Raw genomic sequence first — 12,710 nt, 5'->3', positions numbered from 1 at the left:
ATGTCATGGGTTGAGATAAAGACAGTTTAATAGAACAGTAATGGAAAATAAAATAATAACAACAAGAACAACAACAACAATAATAATAATAATGGTAAAAGAATATACAAAATGAGTGATACAAAGCAATTGCTCGCCAGCCAGTGATCGATTGCTCAGCTCATCCCGAGCAGTGATGGCATAATCCCTGCACCCTGTCCAACCCCCCTTTATATACTAAACATGACGTCTATGGCATGGAATATTGCTTTGGCCAGCTTCGGTCAGTTGTCCTGTCTATGGGAAGCTGAAAAAGCCCTTGACTGCTTGGCACCAACTAAAAACATTCATGTGCTATCAACATTATACTCATCCTAAATCAAAAACAGCACTATACCAGCTGCTAGTAAGAAAATTAACTCTATCCCAGCTGAAACAAGGACAAGACCAAGAGGAAGTAAGTGGACAAAATTGGCATGCCCTTGCCCCAGTCTCTCCTGGTGGACATTTTCTCTGAGTTTGTTTGTGTTGCAGTGATTCCACTTGAGTGGATTGGTCCTGCTCAAAGAAGTACAAGGATTAATTGAAAGTAAAAATTAAACCTAGGTTACCTTTTCATACCATCTAGTGGTGCCACCCACCAGAATGAAACAATTTGCTGTAAATATTTCCCAAGTTTTGAAGTCTATACATGTTATACAGTTATGTAGATAATCTATATATGTTAATTGAATAAATCAAATAAACTTTGAAAAGCATAATATATCTTTCCTTATACATGCACCACTGAAAGGTTTTCTTTTCTCAAGGAAGAACATCCTTGAGCAAAGGATGGTTATGCGGTACTTATGTATTTACTTTCCATAGTAATCCTGTATTCACTTGATCAGTTGTGTATAACATCAGTGTACCCAGGGGTGTCCTGTAGTTCTTCATTCTGAATTGCACTGTAATTTTTTTTTCCAGCTCCTTGTCAGAAAAAAAAAATAAATCTGTATATATCAGGAAGGTGCTGAAGGGTGAATGCCCCTTCAATGGATTTGGCTTGAGAAGGGCTCCTTTAGCAGTTAATTTTATCTCAGCAGCACAGCCAACTAAAATCACTAGTGCAACCTGCATAAAGGGCTTTTGTTTATGGATGACACTTTGAGTTAGAGACAATACTTTGACTGTGTTTATCTCTATAGTGAAGGCAATCCAACTTCTGCTTCCAATATATTTATTTATTTTGCAAAAGAGCATTGAACAGTCCAGACAGACAGTGTCATATTATTTTAGGGTGATATGCACTAAATATTATATAGGAGTGAGATAATACCTATACAGCCTTGTGACTATTTAGGAGATAGGAACAATAGTACACAAGTACCCTTCAGAGGATGGTGAAGGATCTACAAGGAACATACTGTTAAGGGTAGATTTTCTTCCTGAAAGAGGACAGCAATTTTTGAATTTTCAGATCCATTCTTTTGTACATATTTAATTTTAATCTTAAGCAAAGAAGCCTTCTTGATACGAGTTTAATTTAACCCATTAAAAAAGGAACCATCCACACATACATTTCTTTATGGCTCTTAGGTGAAAAAAAAAAAAGTGATGAGTACTCCACTGTAACAGTTATAACACAAATTATCTATTAGGCTTTTACAAGAAACCTGCGTAGAGAGGCAGGACTAAAACTGGAGCCAGTTCTCCCTCCAGCTACTTTCAGTGGCTTTAATATTTCTAATCGCTGTAGGAATTTCAGATTAGAATTTCCACAAGAGTGACCCCCCTGATTAAATTTTTTATGTTTATTCGCAAGCTGTGCTTTGAAAGAGGTTCTAGTAAGAGTCCTAAGACTGTTGGGATTTCTGAATATTTTAGATTAAAATCTTTAGACTTGCTTTTACAGGTTTCACTTACAAAATGGTATTTCCCCCTGTGTAAGCCTGTGAAATGAAGTGTGACACTTTAGTTCCTTTATTACTTCTAAAAGTTCATATATGTAATGACTGGTGCACATTCATGCATTCACAAGGAAGAATACAGAAGTGGGGATGTTACTTCAATAAACTACATTTTCCTTTCTGAACTGTCACTGAATCAATACCCCAACTTTATACCTGGGGAACATCCTTCAGCTACAACTTCCAGTTTCTCAGTTAAATAACAAAGCACAATGCAAGGTTTAGCTACTGGTAGTTAGAAGAGACCTGTTGGAGCTGCCCAGGGGACAGTCTATTAACCTCTGTTCTCTGGACACATTAATATTGGAAAAATTATATTCTCTCTGTTGGGCTACCAAATTCATCTACAAGTCATATTGCACATCTGTATGAATTAAGAATAAGTGACTATAAAACAACTACTGTAGAGTTCAACTTCTATAAAAATACTATTCATGTCTAAACCAGACATACTGATCTACTGAGGACAAACAAGAGGCTGGGTACATAGAAGAATTCCCAAAAGTAGAAAATATTATAAACGTTTGCTTCCTGCTGCAAGACTTATGCATTGTCACCCTACAGTATTCAGCAGTCTCAGGATATCTACCAAGAAGCTTTTTCTGAATTGGAGAGTACACACAACTACTTAAAATAATTATGAATCTTAATCTTTGATTTGTTGAGGGCCTGACTGAAAATCTTTTGAACATTTACAATTACTTGATGTAAAACATAGAAGGCTTTAGAGAGGCTTTTGTATAGCAGTGTAAGTAGCTGTAATGATTCCTGGCTTCTTCCTTTGTTAATTAGGAATAAAAATTATATCCTAAATTTTTATATATTGATCTAATTTTGAAATTTAGGTTCAACCTCACTTCTCTTCTGTGATACTATATCTTAGTTCCCAATTATTGAAAGCTCCAGTGAAGCTGATTACAGTGAGTGTAAATCAGCAAAAAGGGATGAAAAATAAATAAGAGTAGGTCAGGCTGTCAGTGAATGGTTAGAAATATTGACAGTAGAAGAAATGATTCTTTAAATAGAACAAAAATGTACTAAATCTTAATAAAGGTGAAACTGTCAGTTGTATGCAAAAAATGACTGAAGTATTCAAAAGATAATATATTTTGATTTTTTAAAAGAAGCAGGATAATGTATTCCAGTCTTACAGTGATAGCAAAATACCTTTTCCTGCATACGTATATAGGAAGAATATAAAAATCAAATATACTACTAATAACACACCGTAACATTCACATTACAAAGTAAAAAAATCAGAGGTTTGTTTATCACAAGGTAGAGATTGCCTCTGATGTTTTGTTACTGTATATCATCATCTTGAATAGCATCAAACAGAACTGACTGCTGCTATTTTTAGCCACCTTGAGTAGCATCTTCCTTTTCTCTTAATTCTATTGACATTTACTTGAATATTTATGAAGTAAATTGGTCTCTGGTGTGCACAGTGATTTCAGGATCTACCCAGCAGAGAGTTTAGAGTGATCTAAGGGCACTGCTTTGTTTTTCTGGTCCCATTCTTGCTCCTCAGCTGAGAAAAGAGAAATCTCCATCTTCCTCATGAGCGTCCAACTCACTGACACCCTGAAATTCTGAAGTGTGATGTATCACTCTCATTGCAGTTTCTACTTTAGTGTCCTTGTATAACCATCTGAATTTGAGCAAGGACAAGTGCAAGGTCTTACACCTGGGTCAGGGCAATCCCCAATATAAACAGAAACTGGGTAATGAATTGATTGATTGCAGCCCTGCAGAGAAGGACTTGGTGATACTGGGGATACAGCCCAGAAAGCCAACCATATCCTGGGTTACATCAAAAGAAGCACGGCTAGCTCGTCAAGGGAGGTGATTCTCCCTCTCTAGTTTCTGCTCTTGTGAGACCCTACCTGCGTCCAGACTGTATTGTGTCCAGTTCTGGGGTCTCCAGTACAAGAAAGACGCAGACATGTTAAAGCAGGTTCAGAGGAGCCATAAAAATAATAGAGGGCTGGAACACTTCCCCTGTGGAGAAATGCTGAGAGTTGGGGTTGTTGAGCCTGGAGAAAAGAAGGCTCCAGGCCTTGTTGTGGTCTTTCAATATATAAAGGGGGCTTATAAGAAAGATGGAGAGAGACATTTTACTGAGATCTATAGTGACAGGACGAGGAACAATAGTTTCAAACTGGAGGAGGGTAGGTTTAGACTGGATGTAAGGAGGTTTTATTTTATGATGGGGCTGGTGAGACACTGGAAGAGGTTGCCCAGAGAAGTTGTGGATGCCCCATCATTGGAAGTGTTCAACGACAGGTTGGATGGAGCTTTGAGCAACCTGATCTAGTGAAAGATGCCCCACCCTGTGGCAGGGGTGGACTAGATGGTCTTTGAAGGTCCCTTCCAACCCAAACCATTCTATGACTCTATATGAGAGGACCAAATAGAAGTGCCTTGAACAATCTGAATTAGGGAGCTATAAGAACTCCTTCAGCTTTTTTTAAAAATGGTTGGGAAAAAACCCACACAGATAATTGGAAAATTTGCCAAATTTGATTTTGAAGGAGGACTGAATCAAGGTTAAATTTTGATGGAGCTACTCAGTGTGGAAATTCCAGTTTAAATTCTTAATTAGGGAAAACCTTAGTAGTGACTGAAAATAGAGGCAGAGAATGGTAAATCATTAGACAACCTTATTGTTATTCATGACACCCAATTTCAACTACCAGGTCAGTCTCAATAGTCCTAATCATTCCCATAGTACTCCAGTATTACCGTCAGAGGAACTTCATAGGGGCAAGCACTTTAAAGGGTATCCTACAACAGTATTATTATACTTTCTATTTTCAGATTAAGATTAACATGAGACAATGTCAGTCCTATTATTCTGGTAGTACACAGATATATGCAATGCAACTCTGATGATGTTCCTCGTTCAGTGAGTGGAATTTAACTGTTAAATTAGTTTACACAGCTATGGAAATTTCCAAAGGGGAAGATGCTAACAAAATAAGGAGCTTTGCCTGAACGTTGCAGGAACAGGTTATGGTCCTAGATCTATACTTGCTTACAGTGGTGCAACTAACTGTAGTGGAAAAGTCATTGTGAAATTAAATCATTCAACAAAGATTAGAATTTATATTTCATTTTTGTATTTGACATGATAGACTCAGCTCCTTTTTGGTAGTCCCTGTATGTCTGTTCAAACTGTTATGTTAATCCACAATTTTAAGAATGGCAATGTGCAGTTATTTGGATTTCTGCTAATGCTTCCATCTGGTTTAGAGAATTTTTTACCATTCACTTCTTATCCATCCAGAGAGTCTTTTTAACTTCTGATACTTTTTCTCACTATGCTTGTGTGTTTTCTTCCATAGTTTCTACATTTTTCACCAGCCATCGCACTTTACTTGCCCATCCATTTGTCTTCGGAGAAACAACCTCCTCTCCTTGCAGGGAGCTGGCAGTTTCTGCTGCTTGTGGACAGAGATCCTGAGATACAGATTGGGTAAAAAAGACAGACAGACGGCAGTATTGGTTGCTCCTACATGTTTTTTCTATATACAAGTGCTATTAGGAGCTTCCAAAACTGATGGGGAAACTCTAACAGCTGTCTCAGCTCTCACCTCATGAGAAACCCTCAGTTTATATATATCCTCCTGCACAATCAGGAGGAAAGGCTAAGGTGCCAAACTTGGCAATGGGCTTGTATCAGCTTCTGTTAAGTTTGATGGTGGGAAGTATTTGCTCATAGTGCTGTTATAGATTCATGCTCTGGGTACATTTACATGTAGTACTTACTTTTTGAGATACTGTTTCCAATTCTATCAGGACTGGAAATTAATCTGAGAAGGCCCAGGTCTACTAATATTAGTAGGATCCCTGCAGAGAGAAGAATTAGCTCTACTTATTCCCTGAGTAACTCCTTGCTCAGTGCATGCTTTCTTCTCGCCCTAGTCTTTGCTGAAGCCTTTTCTGGCATTTCTTTAGTGTTGTGGGCAACATGAGAGACAGATTAGTTATGTAGCAAAAAGCAAACTAATCCTTGGGGGCTGAGTCTGCTTGGGCATGTGTTAATGGATGGTGTGCAGAGCACATTGCAGATGTGTGGGCAAGTAGACTCAAAACACAATGCTGTCAATAAAGCTGCAGAACTTGAGGGCTTCAGTGTTTCCCAGGCTGCCTTTGTCCGGAGCCAGAGGGCTTCTGTAATTTGTGTTGCTCTCACTTCCTCCTGAGGGACAGCTTTCTTTAAAGAAAATCAAGGATAAGAGAGAGGTAAGGCCTGTCTGAAGAGACCACAGGGATCAGTCTGCTGAACTTAATGCCTGAAGGTAGGGAATTCACAGTCAGGTAGCCTGCATAGTAGAGAGGCAACAATTCTTATTTGAAAGTAACAGAGGCAGATGCGGTCAAAAGTCTGTAGCAACAATAACAGGTATTTGTAAATTCTCGCTATGCCAGGAAGACCTACCTGCTAATAAGAAGTTAGACTGTTCACTGTTTTTTATGGTCACGTTTTGCTTTTTCTAATTTTCTTCTGGATATACTTTTCTAGCAGAGCAAATAATAATTATGAATTATAATGATGTAGCGCTATTCTTACCCAACAGCAAACTCAGGTAGGATAGTGTCGAACAAAGCTGCAAGCAATTTCTCATTTAATAAAACAGAGTTTTCTGTATTATTGCTAGGGGAAAATGTCATATCTCAGCTGATGGCATACACTGTTCTAGATGTAATGATCTTTGCTTATAATGGTGAAGAACCACTATGCAATCGCATGTCAGGTTTTGATGCACCTGTTTGCAAACTCAGGTAATTATGCGCCGTTGTCTAATTGCTTATTTTATGGATGTTTTGCTCACATGTTTTTAAGCAATGCTATTTGATTGCAGATAACTAATGGTAGGGATCTCTTCGCATTATCATACTTTAACATTAGATTTGTCTGATTGCTGCAGGTGGAAACAATAGGTGATGCGTACTGCGTTGCAGCAGGGCTCCATAAGAAAAGCCTTAGTCATGCTAAAGCCATTGCCCTGATGGCACTGAAGATGATGGAGCTTTCAGAAGAGGTTCTCACTCCAGATGGGAGCCCTATTAAGGTAAAGCTTTGCTCTTTGTTCTCAGCTAGTACTGGTCATACATGGAGCTGGTTAATTACATTGTGTTCTGTCTGTAGAAATTTGCTTATTCCTAGGAGAATTTACATCAATTGCATCGATATATCACAATCTTTTTAATGGATGTATATTTCACTGCTGCCCATCAACAGTCATGTAAGTTATGCCATACTTTAGTAAGTACGGAAGACCACAAAGACTAGCTGTCGCCTTGTCATCTGCTGTGGCTGGAGGGCATTAGGTGCACTCCTGGAGCCCTTCTTCCAATTCAGTTTAGTGTGAGAAGACGACAATTCACATGATCCAGGACTGTCCCATGCTACAAGCCAAAGCACAGTATGCGATGGCAATTGTGAAATTTGCTTCAGAAGTAGGCTCCTGATCTGAACTTCAGCATTAGTGTAGAGGCACTCAGAGTTCTGCAGTTCTAAGGGGCCACATGCCTTTTTTCTGAATAGTTGTTGACCTGTATAAAAGAAGAATGTGTAGACTGCCTGCTCTTCGTCTCAGTGTTTATGTGCTTCCTTCCCACGCAACTCCAGTTCCTTCTCCTAGATTGGTACAGGAGGTAGCAGGAGGTGGAAAACCACATGTCCTTCTGTACCATTTTAAAGTTCCACTGCTGTTCTGCTTCTCTTGATCTTATACCGACTTTGTAGCTGCTGGCATTTGGGATTGGTAACGTTTAGGTAGAAAATGGACATTCAGTGGGGAAGAAAAACCATGGAGATATATAAGTGCCTTGCTTTTTCAAGGGTTAGATTACACATTGTTTTCATTATGTGTACTCACTCCTGTTTCTGGTTGAATTGTTCTTCCCATAATACAAAGCTTTTGTTTTCAAAGAAATTGGGGGGATTATGTAGAACAATTATTCAATACTGTTGAAAGCCTATAACAAAAGCCATATGTAGCTGGATGAGAAGGCCGGACAGGATTCCCATGGCATGAGTTACATCGTGGTTGAAATGTATTTTGTAAATTTCAATTCCTCATGTCTGTTAAGAAAATGAGGGTTGCATCTGAAATACTTCTTTTTTCTTTTTTTTTTTTTTAAATGGAAACACCTGTTTTGAAGGTTAAAAACTTGACAGAAAGGAGTTAAAACTTTTAAAAATGTGTTCAGGGATGTTGCTGTGATGCTCCTTGAGCAGTAAAATTGTATACTTCTGAGTTCCAACTCTTCTCTATCTGTTAGTTAGGTCATATCTAGAACTATATTCCTTGAACTCTTTGTGTATGGTGAATCAAGAGAGATTTAATCTGAATGAATTGTTCTGCCCAGAAAGGAGAGTGTGGATGCAAGGCAACCAAACTGGAAATTCCATGAAATATGGCAACACAATATTCAAATGAAAATACATTGAGTTATGAATGAAATATTTTTATTTTTGGATATTGATGCTAATGATGGATTTTTTTAAATGTCAAAATAAAATTTTTATTTGACTATTGAAAAATGTCCACATATTCTAAAGAGCAACTTTCTGAAGAAATGTCTTGGACTATGGATCTTCAAGAATCATTTTTTTTAAAAAATAATTCATGGATCACAGAATCAACATGAAAAGACAAATGTTGTCTGAAGATATCAGAAGAAATAGCATTTTCAGTTTCGATACCGGACTATTTCAAATAGATATTAATTTAATCCTATTAAAATCGATTTTCTAGATCGATTGATGATTTGTCTGTTTTTACAATAACTATCCAACTAATACATTCTTGCTACACTTTCACATGCCAGGAGAGCTGTCTCCCAGATCCTCTCCATGTTTTCATTTTCTTTTGAGGGATTGCTGCAATTGTGGGGAAATTTTGAAGGTCTATGTTTTATTCTGAGAGTCACAGTTTGTGACTGTTTTCATTACCAGTGTCATTACTTTCCAGAAAATTCCTCGTGATTTCAGCAGCTGCAAAAGAAAACCTGTGTCAGAAAGACTATAAAGACAATGCACAGGAAGAATGCTTGCATAGAATCGAATGCTAGGAGTAACCAAATATTTTGAAAAAATGCTAATTAACCTCCTTTAGAATTCAGAAGTGAAAAGTCAGTTCATCATAATTAAACTGAAAGCAGAGGTACTGAGAAGCTCCTCAATGGGTGTTAGTTGTCCTGTCTTCAGTTTCAGGTGTAATAGATTTCAGGGCAGGGAGATGGTGTTACCAACGAATCTCACCTCCTGGGTGACAAAAGCCACAGTATGTTGTTGTTACCTTATTACCTAACCTGGTAAATCATGTTTTTAAAAGCCTTTCTTTCATAGAGGCATCTTGATTTGATTTTAAATATATTAAGGTTAGGATTCCTGTCACGCGGATATCTGCCCTGTAAAACTATTCAAATAAGGACTTTTGGAGAAGTCTACTTTAATTTGTCCTAGTTTAGGTGCCTACTCTAGGATGAGATGAATCACGCCCTAAAAATGTGTACTTTCTCAGTTGTCTGTAAGGGAAGCCTATGGACCTAGCCTAAATGTGGATGTCAGCACTGTAAGCTTCTACACTCTGTCAGATGAATCCTTCTACAAATAGCAAAGGACGCATAGTTTTTCTTAGTGGTTATGTCAATGATCGTCACAGTTAAAAACATATGTATTATTTCTAAATTGAGTTGGCATGACTTTACCTTACAGCCGATGTTGAATTGGCTAGAGTGATCCCTATCTTTGTTAGCTGCCAGTTTCTCACTTAAAAAAACGTGAAAGCGCCTATCGTGCCACAGATTCCCACTAAGAAATGCTCCGTGTGCATAATGATGTCTTAAAGCTGCGCCAGGGGTAGTTCAGATTGGACATTAGGAAAAAGTGGTCAAGCACTGGAACAAGCTCCCCCGGGAAGTGCCATGGCCCCAAGCCTGTCAGCGTTCAAGTGTTTGGACTACGCTTTTAGATATATGGTTTAACTATTAGGTTGCCCTGTGTGGAGTCAGGGGTTGGACCTGATGATCCTCATGGGTCTCTTCCAAGTCAGGATTCTATAGTTCTATAATCTACCTGAAGTTTAAGCAACCCCTAGGTATGTGTAACAGTTACTATGGATTCAGCTCAGAACCATTATAGGGGACTTACTGTGTGACACATTTTACAATTTATCTTTGCCATTTAAATATTTAAATACTCATTAACATTAGATACAAAGTACACAATAAATAAGACATTCATAAGGCTATAAGACATTAATTCACTTCTAAACAGTGAATTAAATTGTATGTAATGTGATTACTCTGAGCTGGACCTGTTGATATTGATGGCAAAACAAGTGCAGTATTTTGACTATATTTTGACCTTAATTCTTATCAGTGATTCTTGTTACCAAGCACAAGTCACATTTCCTGACTCCTTGCCAAGTGTGTTGAATATAGAATGCTGACGCAGCTTTTGTCTTCTTGTATTAAAAAATCTACATCAGTATTTGCATATTTGAAAAGAACTTGAAATCGGAGGACAGTTTTCCTCATGCCCAACTTTTTGATAAATTGACAGTTTTCATGAGTTGCTGTGACTAACTTCTGACTTTATTCTTCAGGATAGTGTAGTAGCTATTTTGAAAAAGTACGACAATTACTTCCCTAAGTCCGAGACAATCTTTCAAAACACATTTCCTAAAAATAAAGGACCTTCTGATTTGGGGAGTAAACAACTGTTCTACTTTCTCCTCTCCCAAAACTGGCTGATAAGCCTTGATTAAATAGGAAGAAATTATTCTCAGCCACTTTATATAATCCATGACACAACACAGTTATTTGAAGTTTGATTTCTCTTAGTAAGTTAACAATTACAGCACAGTTACTCAGTTCTGATTGTGTTTTCTAGTAAGAAGCAAACATGCTAAAGTCTCCTTGGTGTTTGATGCTAAAGTCTCCTTGGTGTTTGCAGGGGATTTGTTTTCCAGAGGCCTATCTCTTGTTTAAGCTCCCTGAGGTCATCACTGGAAACTGCGAGTTCAGAAGTTATTCCCCAGGTTTGTGGGGTGTGGCTGATATGATACACATTTAAGAGCCTAATGACTTAGGGGGGTGACATTTTTTCCAGACAGAGTCATTATGAATCTGTTTGGGTTGTCCTGATTGCACAGATTTCGGCTCTAGAGAAACATAACAGCAATTAAATGTAGTGGGTTTTAATTGATGAATATTCAACTAGATATGGCTGACTTTATGATTATGGTTTATGGAATATATATATTTTCTAAATTACTTTGGTGGATGTACTTTGTTGTCATCTCACGACTGAATTCACCAGAATGCAAATATCTACTTTTTGTAGCGCTTGAAAAGTTCATCCTCATGATAGCAGTGGGTATCTTATTGAATGACACTTACAGTCTCCGAGAGAGATGCACGAAGTTAGGAAAAAAAAGTGAATGAAAGAATGAATGAAAGAATGCCATATCATATAAGTGGGAATTTAGGATAAGATTTTCACCTGTAAAGTGCATTAACAGCCAATCAAATGAAGTTTGTTAGCTGGGTACACAGTTATCATTTAAAAGTACTCATTGTAGCACCCACAAAAACACCTGGTTTGTACAGCCATGTGCGTTTTATGAAAAGTCTGCCCATTAGAGCAATGTTGGTGCGGCCACTGAACAGTGGTGGACCTCAGGATGGTGACAAGGGGTATGAACCAGGTCTGGTTTATATCCAGATGATGCTCCAGCCCCCTGGGTCAGAGCTCATAGCACACTGATGAGAGCACCATGGTGTGCAGCTGACACGTACTCTGGCATTTGACACTTCCAGTAGAGCCAGAGGCAGCAGAAATGCATGAGCAGAATGGAGACCCTGAGCCTGCACTCCTTATACCAGTGCAAATAGCCTGCGATTTGTGGGGTAATGAAAAAATGGTGTTTTGTAGAAAAAGAGAGAGAGCTATATTATAGCAGCCTCCACAAATCCTATCATCAGCATTGTAACACAGTCTGCTCTTTTTGAAAGAAATATTTGTGACAGGAAATGGGCTGATGGTTCTCCTGTGGGTGATGGAGAAGGCTTCACATCCCTGTATGATTTTTTCTTCAACTCAGTTCTATTTGAGGCAAAATCCCATTACTTTTGCGTGAGCTAAGGCCTTAGTACAAAAGAAGGACTTTTGCATGTAGAATTGGATATACACTTAGATCCTTTCGGCAAAATACTTTTCAGTCCAGAAGCACTCGTTTGATTTAGGTACAACTAATTCTTTGTAGTGCCCTATGACTGTTATTTGAAGATATTGATTTAAAATTGCCTCCTACGCTTAAGTGAGAGTTACTTGAATTTAAGATATGCTTCATATTTTGTTACATTTTTTTTAGATAAAGTGGAAGTACATTAATTTTAACAACTAGAGATAATGCTGTAAGAAGAATTCTCCAGAACATTGACCTTTAGAGGTAAAGGTCACAACACAAATCTCATTTGATGTGTTAAAACCCATAGGATATTATTGGTGGCATCACTTTTTATCATGCTTCAAATCTTGACTAATTAATTAATGTGCAGTGTATATTCCAAAGAAACAGAAAGGCTTCCTTTTCAGTTTATGGTTAAAAGAAGGGCTGCTCTGGCAGAAGATGCCTAGTTTTGACTAATGAGATTTCCCAAGACGTTATTCTCTAAGATTATCTGCTTATTTTTATAGTGTATGAAGGTGGTCCTAATACAGTTGTGAAGAGGTACAGAACTGAGAACACACAGAGGAAA

At 37.9% G+C, this 12,710-nt stretch overlaps 1 protein-coding gene across 1 annotated transcript in view; it reads left to right on the top strand.

Annotated features, from left to right (window-relative positions):
* GUCY1A2 (guanylate cyclase 1 soluble subunit alpha 2) overlaps positions 1-12,710 on the top strand; it is a 184,475-nt gene that overhangs the window by 108,620 nt on the left and 63,145 nt on the right. The window contains exon 6 of the mRNA XM_063330286.1: positions 6,863-7,006. Within this exon, the coding sequence (XP_063186356.1) occupies positions 6,863-7,006 (144 nt within the window). The remainder of the gene's footprint in view (positions 1-6,862; positions 7,007-12,710) is intronic.

This window comes from Chroicocephalus ridibundus, chromosome 1, assembly GCF_963924245.1.
Source record: "Chroicocephalus ridibundus chromosome 1, bChrRid1.1, whole genome shotgun sequence".
NCBI lineage: Eukaryota > Metazoa > Chordata > Aves > Charadriiformes > Laridae > Chroicocephalus > Chroicocephalus ridibundus.
This window is presented reverse-complemented; position numbering and strand designations above follow the sequence as displayed.